Source organism: Coenobita brevimanus, chromosome 57 (genome assembly GCF_032717465.1).
Source record: "Coenobita brevimanus isolate Jiangsu-jjx chromosome 57, ASM3271746v2, whole genome shotgun sequence".
Lineage (NCBI taxonomy): Eukaryota > Metazoa > Arthropoda > Malacostraca > Decapoda > Coenobitidae > Coenobita > Coenobita brevimanus.
This window is the reverse complement of record NC_137010.1, coordinates 59,787,452-59,803,446: the sequence shown is the minus strand read 5'-3', so window position 1 is coordinate 59,803,446 and position 15,995 is coordinate 59,787,452. Positions and strand designations below refer to the sequence as shown.

At 43.2% G+C, this 15,995-nt stretch overlaps 1 protein-coding gene across 1 annotated transcript in view; it reads left to right on the top strand.

Moving 5' to 3' along the window:
• The window catches only part of LOC145402051 (nucleoprotein TPR-like), a gene marked incomplete at its 3' end in the record, with an annotated part of 419,889 nt that overhangs the window by 158,480 nt on the left and 245,414 nt on the right, over window positions 1-15,995 (top strand). Inside the window, exons 16-18 of the mRNA XM_080274148.1 lie at window positions 8,672-8,796; window positions 9,071-9,294; window positions 13,373-13,515. Coding sequence (XP_080130274.1) covers window positions 8,672-8,796; window positions 9,071-9,294; window positions 13,373-13,515 — 492 coding nt within the window. The remainder of the gene's footprint in view (window positions 1-8,671; window positions 8,797-9,070; window positions 9,295-13,372; window positions 13,516-15,995) is intronic.

Sequence of the window (15,995 nt, the reverse complement as noted above, 5' to 3'; positions counted from 1 at the left end):
TTTTTCCCCATAAGCTCTATTGTTTGTCCAACACGTTTTTGGTCCAACACGGGACCCATGCATGACAATATTACCGTGTTGGACACGAGGGTACTGTATATATATATAAATATATATATATATATATATATATATATATCAAGAATACTCCCCCAGTGTCCTTGCTTGTTGTATGAGGCGACTAAAAGGGTTGGTGATGGGTTAGTGCTCCACCCCGTAAAAAGACCTAACTAAACAAGCGAATAAAGCGCCTCGGACCAGGACAGACCATACGTTGACGACTAAGGAACGGACAAAGGACATTCTTAGGGTGGAGACGTGGAATGTGAGAGTAGTGAATGATGAAGTGAAAGAGAGAGAGATTGTGTAGGTGCTTGAGGATGCAAGAGTGGATATATGTGGATTGACTGAAACTAAATGGAAAGGTTAAAGGGTGAGAGAATGGGAATATGGTTTAGGAATATGTGCTGGAGTTAATGAGAATGAGAGGGCAAGAGAGGGAGTATGTCTGATGATAAGTAAGAAGTGGAAGGAGAATATAAGAGAGTATGGATCACTGGGTGCAAGGATTGTATAGGTAAGGATGAAAGTAGGTATACAAGCATGGGCGATTGTGTGTGCATATGCGCCGACAGAGGACCGAGTGGCAAGAGTGAAAGATGAGTTTTGGACGAGTGTAGAAGCATGTATGGACAAGTTTGAGAGGAGTGAGAGAGTGTTTTTGATTGGAGACATGAATGGCAAAGTCGGGAATGTACGAGTGGACGGAGTGGTTGGTCAGTGCGGTGTGCCAGCTGAAGTAGGTGGGAATGGTAGTGCTTTGTTGGACATCTGTGCTGGTAAGGGGTTAGCAATAGCTAACACTTACTTTCGGGATAAGATGATCCACAGGTATACATTAAGGGTTATGAGGAGGATGGATGGTGAACTTGTTGAACAAAAGGCAATGATGGACTATGTGTGTGTGGATGAGCGAATGAGAAGACAAGTGTTGGATGCAAGAGTGTGGAGAGGGTGGGGGAATGAGTCTCGGACCATCACTTAATGATGGCCGAGGTAAAGCTGCAAAGAAAACGGTTGAAGAGACAAAGGGGAAGACAGGAGGAAACAGCTCCTGTGAGAAGAGTGGAGAAATTGCAAGACAGTGAGAGAATGGCAGAGTTTAAGAGCATAGTGGAAGAAAGATTGGGAAGGTATGAGTTAGAGCAGATGGAAGGGGTGGAAGATGTATGTAAGATATTCACGGAAGAGATAGGTGCAGCGTGTGAGTTGGTTTGAGGAGTGAGGAGGAGATGCAGGGGTGTGCAAGGGACAGCATGTTGGAATGATGAGGTGAAACGAGCTGTGGAACAAAAGAAGGCATATAGTGAATGGCTAGTGAGTAGAGGTAGGGGAGAAGACGAGAGAGAGAAGAGAGAGGTATATGTGAGCAGGAGAAGGGAGGTGAAGAGATTGGTGAAGGAAAGTACGAAGAAAGTGGATGAAGAATTTGGGAGGAATCTGAGTGTGATATGGAGGGAGAGTAAGAAATTGTTTTGGGAGGAGGTAAAGAAAGTAAGGCAGTGTGAAAGAGGAAATAGTAGGGGAGTGAAATATAGGAGTAATAGATTGTTGGTGGAGGAGAGAGAAAAATTGAGGAGATGGAAGGAGCACTTTGAGGATTTGTTGAATGTAGAGAGTGAGAGCAGTGCGAGTATAAGTGGTTGGGGAATGGCTGGGAGAAGGAGAGATGAGAGGTGGGAGGAAGAGATCAGTAGGGCGGAAATAGTGGAAGCAGTGAAGAAGATCAAGATGGGAAATGCCCAAGGAATTGGTGGAGTGTGTGGTGAAATGCTGAGGTATGGGGGTGAGATTGTAGTGGAGTGGATATGGAAGTTATGTAGATTGACATGGGAACAGGGAAGGGTTCCGGAGGACTGGAAATCAGGTATAATTGTTCCTTTATACAAAGGAAAACGGGAGAGAGAAGTATGTGGTAACCATAGGGGTATTTGCCTTCTTAGTGTGACTGGTAAAATATATGGTAGAATACTCATTGATAGGGTTAGGCATATGACAGAGGAGCTAGTTGGAGAAGAACAAGGGGGATTTAGGAAGGGAAAAGGGTGTGTAGATCAGATATTTATTCTAAGATGTTTAGTGGAGAAGTATCTAGAGAGGGGAAAGAAAGTGTATGCTGACTTCATGGACTTGGAGAAAGCTTATGACAGAATAGATAGACAAGGTATGTGGAAGGTATTGAGAATATATGGAGTGGAGGGGAAATTGTTGAGGGCTGTGAAGAGTATGTACAAAGGAGCTAGGGCTGTGGTGCGAGTGGATGGTGAGCTGAGTGAGTTCTTTGATCTCAGTGTGGGACTGAAACAGGGTTGTGTGATGTCTCCATGGCTGTTTACTATATACATGGATGGGGTTGTAAAAGAGGTGCAGGGTAGGGCAGTGGATGTGGGGCTGGCCCTAATGAATGAGGGTGAGGTTTGGAAGATTCTGTTGTTGTTGTTTGCTGATGATACAGTATTGTTGAGTGAAGATGAATGGGAGTTGGAAGGTTTGGTGAATGAATTTGTGACAGTGTGTTGGAAGAGGAATCTGAAAGTTAATGTAAACAGGAGTAAAATTATGGTGTTTGAGAGGAATGAAGTCACAGAATGCACGGTGAGGTTGGGTGATGAGGATATGGAGAATGTGAGTGCATTCAAGTACATGGGTAGTGTGATGAGTAAGGATGGATCCTTGCGGGATGAAGTTCGTGAAAGGGTACAGCAGGGAAGGAAGGTTCTTGGTTCACTGAAAGCAGTGATGAGAAACAGGGAGGTGAGTATGGAAGTTAAGAAGTCACTGCATGATAGTATTGTGATCCCTACCATGACATATGGAAGCGAGGCATGGACTTTGCAAGAGGGGAACAAGTCAAGAGTGAGTGCAGTTGAAATGAGCTACTTGAGAGGAGCATGTGGAGTGACATGGAGGGACAGGTTGACAAATGAAGAAGTGAAAGAGCATTGTGGGGTAGATGTGGATGTGGTTGAGAAGATTAGGAGAAATACACTGAGGTGGTTTTAGATATGTGGAGAGAATGGAGAGTGAAAGACTGACTATGAGAGTGTATGTAGGTGAGGTGGAGGGAGGGAGAGGGAGGGGATGACCGAGGATGAGGTCAAGGGATGGAGTTGAGAGGTATATGAGGGAGGGGGGAGTGAGTGGTGGGGAGGGTAGTCAAATGGTGGGTGACAGAGCGACTTGGAGGCATTTTTTCTGCGGCCACCCTTTGCGGGATTAGGGTGTCGGGCTATAGATAGATAGGTAGATATATATACGGTACTGTATATATAAATACATATATCTATATGTATGTATGTATACATATATATATATATATATATATATATATATATATATATATATATATATATATATATATATATATTCTATCTATCTGTACATATATATATATATTCATCATTTATTGCTACATGCTTGTTTTGTGGGTGAAAATGTTTGAGTGTGGACAAAAAAGGTGCCTAGGGCTGGTGATCCCAGGACCAGTTATAATTTTTCTCATTAGTTATGTTACAGTAAAAGCTCACTGGAACGGACCAAGTGGGGCCCAAGCCATTCCAAAAGAGCAAAACTTCGGTAAAAGCGACATGTGGACTTCTCCATGCTAAGATATTTTCATACATGAAATATGTCATGGCCACCATCCTGCTTCACCCGACCAGTTCCATCTAAGTTAGGGCATTATCCCATTTTCCTCTCAACTTTCCTCAAATGCCACCATAAATAATTTGCTGCATAGCACAGTATAATTTTAGGAAGGTTTAGACTCGATAAAGGGTATATGTAACACACTATCTATCTATCTATCTATCTATAGCCCGACGCCCTAATCCCGCAAAGGGCGGCCGCAGACAGAACACCTCCAAGTCGCTCTTTCATCCACCATTTGACTACCCTCCCCCCAACTCACCCCCCCATCCCTCATATATCTCTCAACACCATCCCTCCACCTCATCCTCAGTCTACCCCTCCCTCTCCCTCCCTCCACCTCACCTACATACACCCTCTTAGTCAGTCTTTCATTCTCCATTCTCTCCACATGTCCAAACCACCTCAGTGTATTTCTCCTAATCTTCTCAACCACACACAAGAAGATATATTCATACACGAAAAGCATCATGACCACCATCCGGCTTTACCCCACCAGTTCCTTCTAACTCGTGGCAATATCCCATTTGCTTCTTAACGTTTCTCAAATGCCGTAATTAATAATATATTGCAGAACGCAGTAAAATTTAAGCAAGGCTTGGACACGATAAAACTCGTAAGTAATTAAAATACTTATTTACTTATCTAAAGGTGAATGTAGAGAAGAGTAAAGTGATGGTCTTTGAGAGAGGTGAAGTCAGTGAATGTACAGCAAGGTTGAATGGTAAGGAATTGGAAAATGTGAGTATGTTTAAGTACTTGGGTAGTGTGATGAGCAAAGATGGAGGTTTGGAGGGTGAAGTGCTTGAAAGGGTACAGCAGGGAAGAAAGGTTGCTGGTTCTTTGAAAGCAGTGATAAGAAACAGGGAATTGAGCATGGAAGTGAAAAAGTTACTACATGACAGTATTGTGATTACAACTCTAACATATGGAAGTGAAGCTTGGACGTTGTTGGAAGGACACAATTCAAGAGTGAGAGCAGTGGAAATGAGTTATTTAAGAGGAGCCTGTGGAGTCACATGGAGAGACAGGCTGACGAATGAGGATATAAAGGAGCGTTGTGGTGTGGATGTGGATGTGATAGGAAGCGTTATGAGGAACACACTGAGGTGGTTTGGCCATGTGGAGAGGATGGAGGGTGAAAGACTGACGAAGAGAGTGTATGTGAGTGAGGTGGAGGGGGGCAGAGGGAGGGAGAGACCGAGGATGAGATGTAGGGATGAGATGGAGAGGTATATGAGAGAGGGGGGGATGAGTTGGGAGCAGGGCAGTGAAATGGCAGGGGACAGGGTGACGTGGAGGCGATTTGTTTGTGGCCACCCCAAATGGGATTGAGGTGTCTGGCAATAGATAGATTTACTTACGTAACCATTCCGACTCACTAGGCTCACTCTACTCTCCCCCCTCCTCCCCCACACATTGCCGAGTGTTTGTTATCAATCAGCACCTGGTGAAGGATCCTTCAGAGTAAATCTGTCTAAGTCGTTACCCATTATCTTCTGGGTGATCGTCAAGGAACAGTTAATCCTCCTTCTGATTGTCTTCACTGGCTGGAGCTGTATCATGGACAGGGACTGGAGGTGTAGCTTGGACCTTGCGTATCGTGTGGTGTACTGTACTTAGTTTTAAACACTTTTCAAATACTCTACCGCACACTTTATACACCTTATGATTTACGATCTTACAAACTAAAGGTATTCACTTTGTACATTTCACTTATGTCTCACCACCCTCGAGCAGTATATCAGGGACTTCCTGGGAAATGATGTGGGGGGGGGGGAATGATGTAGGTCAGACTGAGGCAGAACATGGAGGGACAATAGTGGCGCCACCAGCCGACACACGAACACACAGACCGCATGCCGTGTGATTAATGTGATTAATGCTTGGTGTCTTGAATTTATATTAATATTAACATAGATCCCTTTTCAAATTTTTTAGCATTTAGAAAATACGTATGTGTGAAGTTGCAGAATGTGGTGAATGTTTTGGCGTATCCGGTAGAGCCTGGATTCTTGGGGCTTGAATGATGAGTGAATGGAAGTGTGGCCTATTTGGATTGGGCAAGTTTGTGCTGTGTGGACATTGCTACTCCTGACCTTGTGAGGATAGGAAAGGAGGTCTGGATGATGATGATAAAATCCTTTATTGGTACGACTTGATTTTAATCGAATACTGTACTGTACACTTTGTGCACCTTATTATTTATGATCTTACAAACTATAGATGTTCACTTTGTATATTTAACTTGTGACTCGTCACCCTCGAACAGTATATCAGCGACTTCCAGGGATATGATGTGGGTCAGACTGAGGCTGAGCACGGGGGGACATTAGTGATGCCGCCAGCCCACTACTAATGGATGCATGAACACACATCCCGCGTGGACAAAATGGCTGCCCTGGCCTAAGGTTATGCAGTCTGGACCGCTTCTAGCCTTTTTGGAGTTTTCACAATATATAAGAAATTATTCCGGTTGGCTCCTCGACTCTGAAAAAGCGAATTCGGGTCTAGAGAAGGCCATTGTATTGAGGTCATACTGTGTTTTTAAGATCCGCAATTTGTTTGGTGCACACTTTTATGATACCAGTTATGCACATCATAGAGGTATGACTGTATATTAAGATTCCTTGTGTAGTGATGCTGGAGAGACACCTTTACATGATGGAACTTATAATGCCCATTCATGCAAACATCCCAGAAATCCCTGTGTACACCCTGAAAGAAGGATGATGGACTGCAGGAGAAGGGCTGCTTCAGCTTTCAGTACACTGGATCCACATCCAGAAGATCCTGGGGCCACAGTAGCAACAAAAACAACATGAAGGGATTAAAAAGAAGCTACAGTATTTTAAGCTTCTTTCTATATGAGTGTAAAGTGGAGGGACTGTAAGAAGATGTTCTGGAAAGAGGTGAAGAGAGTAAGACAGGGTGGAAGTGAGGTTAGCCAGGGAGTGAAAGATAAAAATGGTAGATTACTAGTGGAGAAGAGAGAAAAAGTGAGCAGATGGAGAGAACACTTTAAGGAATTGTTGAACATACAGGATGGAAGTAATGCAAGTATAAGTGGCTGGGGAATGGCTGGGAGAAGGAGGGAGGTGAGAAGACTGGAAGAAATAGAGAACACTTTAAGGAATTGTTGAACATACAGGATGGAAGTAATGCAAGTATAAGTGGCTGGGGAATGGCTGGGAGAAGGAGGGAGGTGAGAAGACTGGAAGAAATCAGTAGGATAGAAGTTGTGGAAGCAATGAAGAAAGTTAAATTGGGGAAAGCCCCAGGAATTGATGGAGTGTGTGGTGAAATGCTGAAGCATGGGGGAGAGATATTAGTAGAATGGATGTGGAAGATGTGCAGATTGGCCTGGGAGGAAGGTAGAGTCCCAGTGGATTGGAAGTCAGTTATAATGATTCCCTTGTACAAAGGAAAAGGGGAAAAAGAAGTGTGTGGTAATCATAGGGGCATTTGTCTTCTTTGTATAATAGGAAAAGTGTATGGTAGGATACTTATTGACAGAGTTAGAGAAAGAACAGAGGAATTAGTTGGAGAAGAACAGGGAGGCTTTAGGAAGGGAAGAGGTTGTGTAGATCAGATATTCATTCTTAGATCTTTAGTGGAAAAGTTTCTAGAGAAGGGAAGAAGTTGTATGCGGCTTTCATGGATTTGGAGAAAGCATATGACAGGGTGGATAGACAAGGATTGTGGAAAGTATTAAGAATATATGGAGTATATGGGAAAGTTGTTGAATGCTGTGAAGAGTATGTATGATGGTGCTAAGGCTGCAGTGCGTGTGGATGGTGAACTAAGTGAATTTTTCTCTTTTGATGTTGGGTTGAAACAGGGATGTGTCATGTCTCCATGGGTGTTCAATCTGTACATGGATGGGGTAATAAAAGAGGCACAAGGTAGGGTAGTGGATGTTGGAGTGGCCCTGGTGAGAGAGGACAGTGTTTGGAAACTCCCTGTACTGTTGTTTGCAGATGATACTGTGTTGTTGAGTGAAGACAAAGGGGAGCTGCAAGGCTTGGTGGATGAGTTTGGGAGAGTGTGCAAGAAACGGAATCTAAAGGTGAATGTAGGGAAGAGTAAAGTGATGGTCTTTGAGAGAGGTGAAGTCAGTGAATGTACAGCGAGGCTGGATGGTGAGGAATTGGAAAATGTGAGTACGTTTCAGTACTTGAGTAGTGTGATGAATATGGATGGAGGTTTGGAGGGCGAAGTGCTTGAAAGGGTACAGCAGGGAAGAAAGGTTGCTGGTTCTTTGAAAGCAGTGATAAGAAACAGGGAAGTGAGCATGGAAGTGAAAAAGTTACCACATGACAGTATTGTGATACCAACTCTAACGTATGGAAGTGAAACTTGGACATTGTTGGAAGGACACAAGTCAAGAGTGAGAGCAGTGGAAATGAGTTATTTAAGAGGAGCCTGTGGAGTCACATGGAGAGACACGCTGACGTATGAGGATATAAAGGAGCGTTGTGGTGTGGATGTGGATGTGATAGGAAGCGTTATGAGGAACACACTGAGGTGGTTTGGCCATGTGGAGAGGATGGAGGGTGAAAGACTGACGAAGAGAGTGTATGTGAGTGAGGTGGAGGGGGGAAGAGGGAGGGGGAGGCCGAGGATGAGATGTAGGGATGAGGTGGAGAGGTATATGAGAGAGGGGGGTGTGAGTTGGGAGCAGGGCAGTGAAATGGCGGGGGATAGGACGACGTGGAGGCGATTTGTTTGTGGCCACCCCAGACGGGATTGAGGCGTCTGGGAATAGATAGATAGAAGCCACTACAGCAACATGGAGGGATTTAAAAGAAACTATAGTATTTTAAACTTTTTTCCATATGAGTCTCAAGCTAGAAAAACGGCAGCAGCAGCAGCAGCAGCAGCATGGATGGATTAAAGAAACACTATTGTAAGTTCAGCTTATGCTTTACAGTCCTTACAGTTAACCAGTTCCTTTTTGCAGGTCTAGTGGGTCGTCACGAGGGCACCATTGACACTCTACGAGGGGAATACTTGAACATGCAGAAGAAATTAACACGGGCAGAGTTGGCTATTGACAGTCTGAGGGATGAACGCACTCTGCTTAAGGTGGGTTCTATTGTAATTTGTGTCTTTCTCTGTCTGCCTTCCTACCTCTCTGTTTCATTATCTTTCCTTGTTTACATAATCTTCCTGTCTGTCTGTTTGTTCATCTTCCTGTCTGTCTGTTTGTTCATCCATTTATCTATCCCTTTGCATCATAATCATTTTGTCTTTGTATATTTCTGTCTGTATGTCTGTTTTCTTCATCATATTATTATGTCTCTATTCTTAACATGCCTTTCAGCCACCCACAACTCCAAGTCTCTCTCGCTTTTGCCAGGAATCCGAAGCACGTCTGATGGCTGAGCGGGAGGCCATGAGTCGAGGCCAGACATCACAGGCTCTGGTCCTTGCCAACCTAGAGACCATCAAAATTAACTTAGAACGAAAAGACACCGAGGAGCAGAAACGACACGAGAGCCAGGTCCATGAGTTGACACAGCAGGTGGCGCGACTGAAAGCTAGAATTGACTCAAACACTGACCTCAAGGCTGCTAGAGATAAGTGAGTTTTCGTTTTGAAGTTTCTTCACTTTAACTTGCTTTAAATTTGTATTCTCTCCATCTTGAATGCTGAACTACAACAAAAAAATCTACCACAATGTGGTAGTATAATCTTTTTACTCAAACTAGGCCAAAAATTGCTATCTCTTCATCTTATTTCAGGTGCTCTGAGCCAGAGGGGCGACCGTTCATTTTGCTTTATTTTGGTAATTAGTTGGTAAAATTGTATGCATTTTATTATTTAGCTTGAAATGCTAGCCAAGACGATTAAAATGATGGTAAACATGACATGTTGTAAGTATACTACAGTTTGGTGATTAGATGTCAAAGCTATCTATCTGTCTATCTATTGCCAGACACCTCACTCCCATATGGTGTGGCTACAAACAAATCATCTCCACTTCACCCTGTCCCCCGCCATTTCACTGCCCTGCTCCCAACTCACACCCCCCTCTCTCATATACCTCTCCACCTCATCCCTCCATCTCATCCTCGGCCTCCCCCTCCCTCTCCTCTCCTCCACCTCACTCACATACACTCTCCTCATCAGTTTCTCACTTTCCATCCTCTCCATATGGGCAAACCGCCTCAGTGTGTTCCTCCTAATGCTTCCTATCACATCCACATCCACACCACAACACTCCTTTATATCCTCATTTGTCAGCCTGTCCCTTCATGTGACTCCACAGGCTCCTCTTAAATAACTCATTTCCACTGCTCTCATTCTTGACTCGTGTCCTTCCAACAACATCCAAGCTTCACTTCCATACGTTAGAGTTGGTATCACAATACTGTCATGTAGTAACTTTTTCACTTCCATGCTTACTTCCCTGTTTCTTATCACTGCTTTCAAGGAACCTGCAACGTTTCTTCCTTGTAGTACCCTTTCAAGAACTTCACCCTCCAAACTTCCATCCTTATTCATCACACTATCCAAGTACTTAAACGTACTCACATTTTCCATTTCCTCACCATCCAGCCTCACTGTACGTTCACTGACTTCACCTCTCTCAAAGGCCATCACTTTACTCTTCCCTGCATTCACCTTTAGATTCCGTTTCTTACACACTCTCGCAAACTCATCCACCATGCCTTGCAGCTCCCCTTCATCTTCACTCAACAACACAGTATAATCTGCAAACAACAGTACAGGGAGTTTCCAAACACTACCCTCTCTCACCAGGGCCACTCCAGCATCCACTGCCCTATCTTGTACCTCTTTTATTACCCCATCCATGTACAGATTGAACAACCATGGAGACATGACACATCCCTGTTTCAACCCAACCTTCAAAGAGAAAAATTCACTCAGTTCACCATCCACACGCACTGCAGCCTTAGCACCATCATACATACTCTTCACAGCATTTAAAAACTTTCCATATACTCCATATATTCGTAATGCTTTCCACAATCCTTGTCTATCCACCCTGTCATGTGCTTTCTCCAAATCCATGAAAGCCGCATACAACTTCTTTCCCTTCTCTAGAAACTTTTCCACTAAAGATCTAAGAATGAATATCTGATCTACACAGCCTCTCCCCTTTGTAAAACCTCCCTGTTCTTCTCCAACTAATTCCTCTGTTCTTTCCCGAACTCGGTCAATAAGTATCCTACCATACACTTTTCCTATTACACTGAAAAGACAAATGCCCCTATGAGTACCACACACTTCTTTTTCCCCTTTTCCTTTGTACAAGGGAATAATTATACCTGACTTTCAATCCTCTGGGACTCTACCTTCCTCCCAGGCCAATCTGCACATCTTCCACATCCATTCTACTACTATCTCTCCCCCATGTTTCAGCATTTCACCTCACACTCCATCAATTCCTGGGGCTTTCCCCAATTTGACTTTCTTCATTGCTTCCACAACTTCTATCCTACTGATTTCTTCCTGTCTTCTCACCTCCCTCCTTCTCCCAGCCATTCCCCAGCTACTTATACTTGCATTTCTTCCATCCTCTATGTTCAACAATTCCTTAAAGTGTTCTCTCCATCTGCTCACTTTTTCTCCCTTCTCCACTAGTAATCTACCATTTTTATCTTTCACTCCCTTGCTAACTTCACTTCCACCCTGTCTTACTCTCTTCACCTCTTTCCAGAACATTTTCTTACAGTCCCTCCACTTTACACTCAAATTCCTTCCAAAATCTTCATCCACTCTCATCTTACTCTTTCTTACTAATCTTTTCACCTCTCTCTTCCTTTCTACGTATAACTTTCTCTTCCGCCTCTCAACTTCTTCCACGCCCCTATTTCTCATCCATTTGTTGTATGCTTTCTTCTTTTGTGCCACAACCTGTCTCACCTCTTCATTCCACCACACTGTTCCTTGCACTCCCCTTTATCTTCTCTTCCTCCCACACACCACATCACATGCTGCACATATTTCTTCTGTGAATATCTTGCACACACCTTCCACATCCCCCATCTGCTCTAATTCATATTTAACCAATCGTTTCGCTACGTCTCTTATATATTTTGCCATTTTCTCATCCTCTTGTAACTTTTCCACTCTCCTTTCAACTACACCTTCTTCCTGTCCTTCCCTTCTTCTATTTCTCCATCTTGCTTGGATCTTGATACTGCCCACCACCAAGTAGTGGTCAGAAAGTCGACTCCTCCAACCTGTATAAGCTCTTGCATCCATTACACATCTTCGCATCCTTTCATCCACACACACATAGTCAATCATTGCCTTCCTTTCTTTCAGTTCACCACCCACTCTTCTCATCACTCGCCATGTATGCCTGTGGATCATTTTGTGCCTGAAGAGGGTATTGGTTATCACCAACCCCCTCCCGGCATAAGTGTCCACTAATGCACTGCCATTCTCATCTATCTCAGCAGGCACACCTCACTCACCAACTGTTCCATCCATCTTCACATTCCCTACTTTACCATTCATATCACCGATCAAAAACACTCTCTCATTCCTTCCAAACTTTTCCATGCTCACTTCCACATTTGTCCAGAACTCTTCTCTCACTCTGCTTGCACTATCTTGCGTTGGTGCATACTCGCAAACAATCGCCCATATTTGTATTCCAAATTTCAATCTTACCCACACAATCCTTGACCCAACTGATCCATACTGTCTTATGTTCTTCTTCCATCTTTTACTCACAATAATACACACTCCTTCTTTAGCCTTCTCATTCTTGCCTTCTCCTGCACATATACCCCATCCACACTCCCATTCTCTCACACTATCTTCTCTCCATTTAGTTTCAGCTACTCCACATAGATCCACTTTCACACCCTCAAGCACCTGGACAATCTCTCTCTTTTTCACCTTATCATTCGCACCCCTTACATTCCATGTTGCGATCCGTACCATGTCCATTGTCCGGTCCTTGGTCGTTATCTTTTGGTTAGTCCTTCTCCGAGGCTTCTTGTTCTTTTTTTTAGTTAGCTGTTTTCCGAGAGGGGGCACTAACCCTCCGCCAACTCTTTTAGTTGCCTTGTACGACAAGCAAGGATACTGGGGGAGTGTTCTTGAAAACCCCCCTACCCCCAGGGGCACTGTCGCCCCTCTGGCTTGGAGTGCCTCATATGATGAACTAAGACAATAGTTTAACACTTGAATGTGGAGCTAGTCATGAAGATGTGCAATGGAGGGGATGGAGAGCCATAGCATTGCCTTCGTGTCCCATTCATGTATGCTAAATAAGCTGGACAAGTAAGAAATCTGGGTCAGGTTAAGATAAAAAGCTAATAATCATGAAGAAATGCTGTTGAGAGGATGTCAAGCGACAGTATTGTCTTATTCTTCCTTTGAGCTACAAGAAATAAGCTGCAGACAGAATAAAAAATTGTAGCCAAGCCAAAGAAGGCAAACACTGGTGTAACTAGTCCTAACACTACGGTCAGTTTGTTGTCATCTAAAACAACTGGGCCACTTCCACAACTTGAATAGCTAGTAAGTTATGGTTATATGAAATTTGATGATCCTTAACTAATTTTGGGGCACTGTAAACCCTTGTGCAGTCTGTAGGAATCCTCCTCCTCGTCCTCCTTCTCCTCTTCCAGCCTCCCCTTATAATCACCACCACCTTTTTTTTTTTTTTTTTCAGAATAAAGGAGCTCGAAACAAGAATAAAAACATTGCACACAGAGAATGCCAGCATCTCCACGCAACTCTCTGATGCCCATTCTGAGCTGGCCACCCTAAAGAACAAGGTGACTGAGCTGCAAGAGAAGGCAAAGATACCTCCTAGTGAGTACTGTACTATTTCATTTGATTTTGGTTGTGTAGAGAGAACTGAGAGTGAAACATTGACTTCACTTTAACTTGGCCATTCCAGAGAACAAGGTTACAAAGCTGCAGAAGAAGGCAAAGATACATTCTAGTGATTGTTATAATACTTTAGCAAATGTTGGCCATGTGAAGAGAGTTGAAAGTGAGAGATTGACTGTTCTCTGTTCACTTTAACTTACCCACCCTGAATTATCATCATCATCCAGACCTCCTTTCCCATGCTAGAGCAGGCTGAGGAGTAGCAGTGTCCAGACAGCCCAAGTTTGCCTAGTCCAGTGGGCCATGCTTCCATTCACTCATCATTCAAGCCCCTGGAATCCTGGCTCTATCTGATACGTCCAGAACTTTCAACACATTCTGTAACTTCACATAAATGTATCCAATTGAGTCAGTCTGAATGCTGTCACGTATAAAAAGGGTGCCAAATCCCTGATCATGCACTTCTCAACAATCATCCAGCCAGCTTACTCTGTTGTCGGTACCCTAGCCACACCGACTTCCATACCTCTCTTCCTCACACACTTATCCACCATATCCTTCCCACCACTTTATTGTTATCCATTCTCTCCACATGAGCATACCATCTCAGTACACTCTCTTCAGTTCTGGTGTCCACAGACTTCCTCTCTCCACATCTTTCACGTATGACATTTTTTCATATCCTATCCACTCCTTGTGTGGTAGGTCTCCATATTATAATTGCAAATCATACTAGATAGATAGATAAATAGATAGATAGAGAGACAGATAGAAGCAGGAAGTCAAATGATGAGAAGGTGTTGTGTCTGCGAGAATCGAGCAGTGCTAAACATGCTTACACACTCTTAACACTGAGGAAAGCTGACGACAGCGGCCAGTAAGGAGATGATGCAGTTAGCTGTCAGCAGTCCTCTCGTGAACAAAGATCCACGAGGAACACACGTGACACACCCCTGCTACACCAGATTTTAGGAAAGAGAGAGGAGAAGGAGACAAGCGACCCTAGAGAGAGGTCGAGACGGAGATTAGCCTTAGAACAGAGAGAGAGAGAGATAGCGAGACAGGGAGGTAGCTACCCGGGACTTATACTCTTTCCATGTGAGAGACCTGTTTAATATTTCCAAGACAAATAAAAATAGTCCCATACTATTCGTTACCTCTCCTGCTTCTACAAGCAAATACAAAGTCGCTGCTTTATGATACAAAGTCTTTATGACATTTGGTAGCAGCGAACGTATACGAACCTCGTCTACGAATCAACATTAAATTCCTACAAAATATCAAGATTGAAAACAACCAACAACATCAGCTCCTGACAGTATTCTTTCCATCCTGCCCCCTCCGTCTCCCAGATCATTACGCTGATGCAGAGGTCAAGAGATTACTCGACGCCTTGCAAGTAGCTTAACGACAAACCAGCAAATCTGCGGACATCGTCTCCGAATTAAAAGCAAATTTCTACAAAAGCAACCGAGACTACAAGATTAGCTTCAGTTCTACATTGAATCCTACAAAATACAGCCTACAGTGCAAATAGTCTACAAGTCTACGACGAATCAGCGAACTACAGCCATCTACAATCAACTACAATTAACAACTCTATGTCGTCTGTATAATCTTCTACACGCACCTACAAGTAGCGGCAGTCTTCATCCTACAACGAGTAAATCACAAGAAAAAAGGACCGAGAAAACATCGACATAGAAAAACGGAACAAACAAACGAAGAGTGAGACACGACTCATAACTCATCTTACTCACCCGTCTTCACTCAAGTTACTCATCGCTACTCATTCACTCACCACAGCTACCAGTGTGGGAAGCCGACGTCACCATGTGCTGAGACGACAACACACCAATCAACCCGCGAAGGACAACGCTATCACCACGTGCAACACCACTCACACCATTTCCACCACGGTAAAAATTAGTGAGTTACATAGTTACTTCATTCATACAGTACACAGTGATAGACAATAAGCTTCTGCACAAACATATAAAACGTGTTGTATAGTTACAGCTTAAATACATATACCTACTTCAATTATCTTCATAATTCAATCATTAAATACTTGCACCAACAATAAATATTCTACACTGTATATATTCATTCATTTATTATAACATTTATTTAATACCAACGAGTGTTACCATTTATACCTACATAAAATACGTGTTTCATACATACAACTATACATTATTATATCTACAAAGTGATAAAGAAAATATACAATCACAGTTACTCAGTGAGCAATTAAAGGAACTGTATTAAACATTTATTAATTACAGCTACCTAGTGGAAACAGACAAATTAAGTTAGAAGGTAACCTAGAAAAAAAAAAAAAAAAAAAAAAAAAAAAAAAAAAAGGCCAACACAAATGCCGTTAGCAAGAGTGAACATCTTCAACACAATCGTGAAGACAATGATTTCCACACAGTGCTGACACACTTATTACCCAC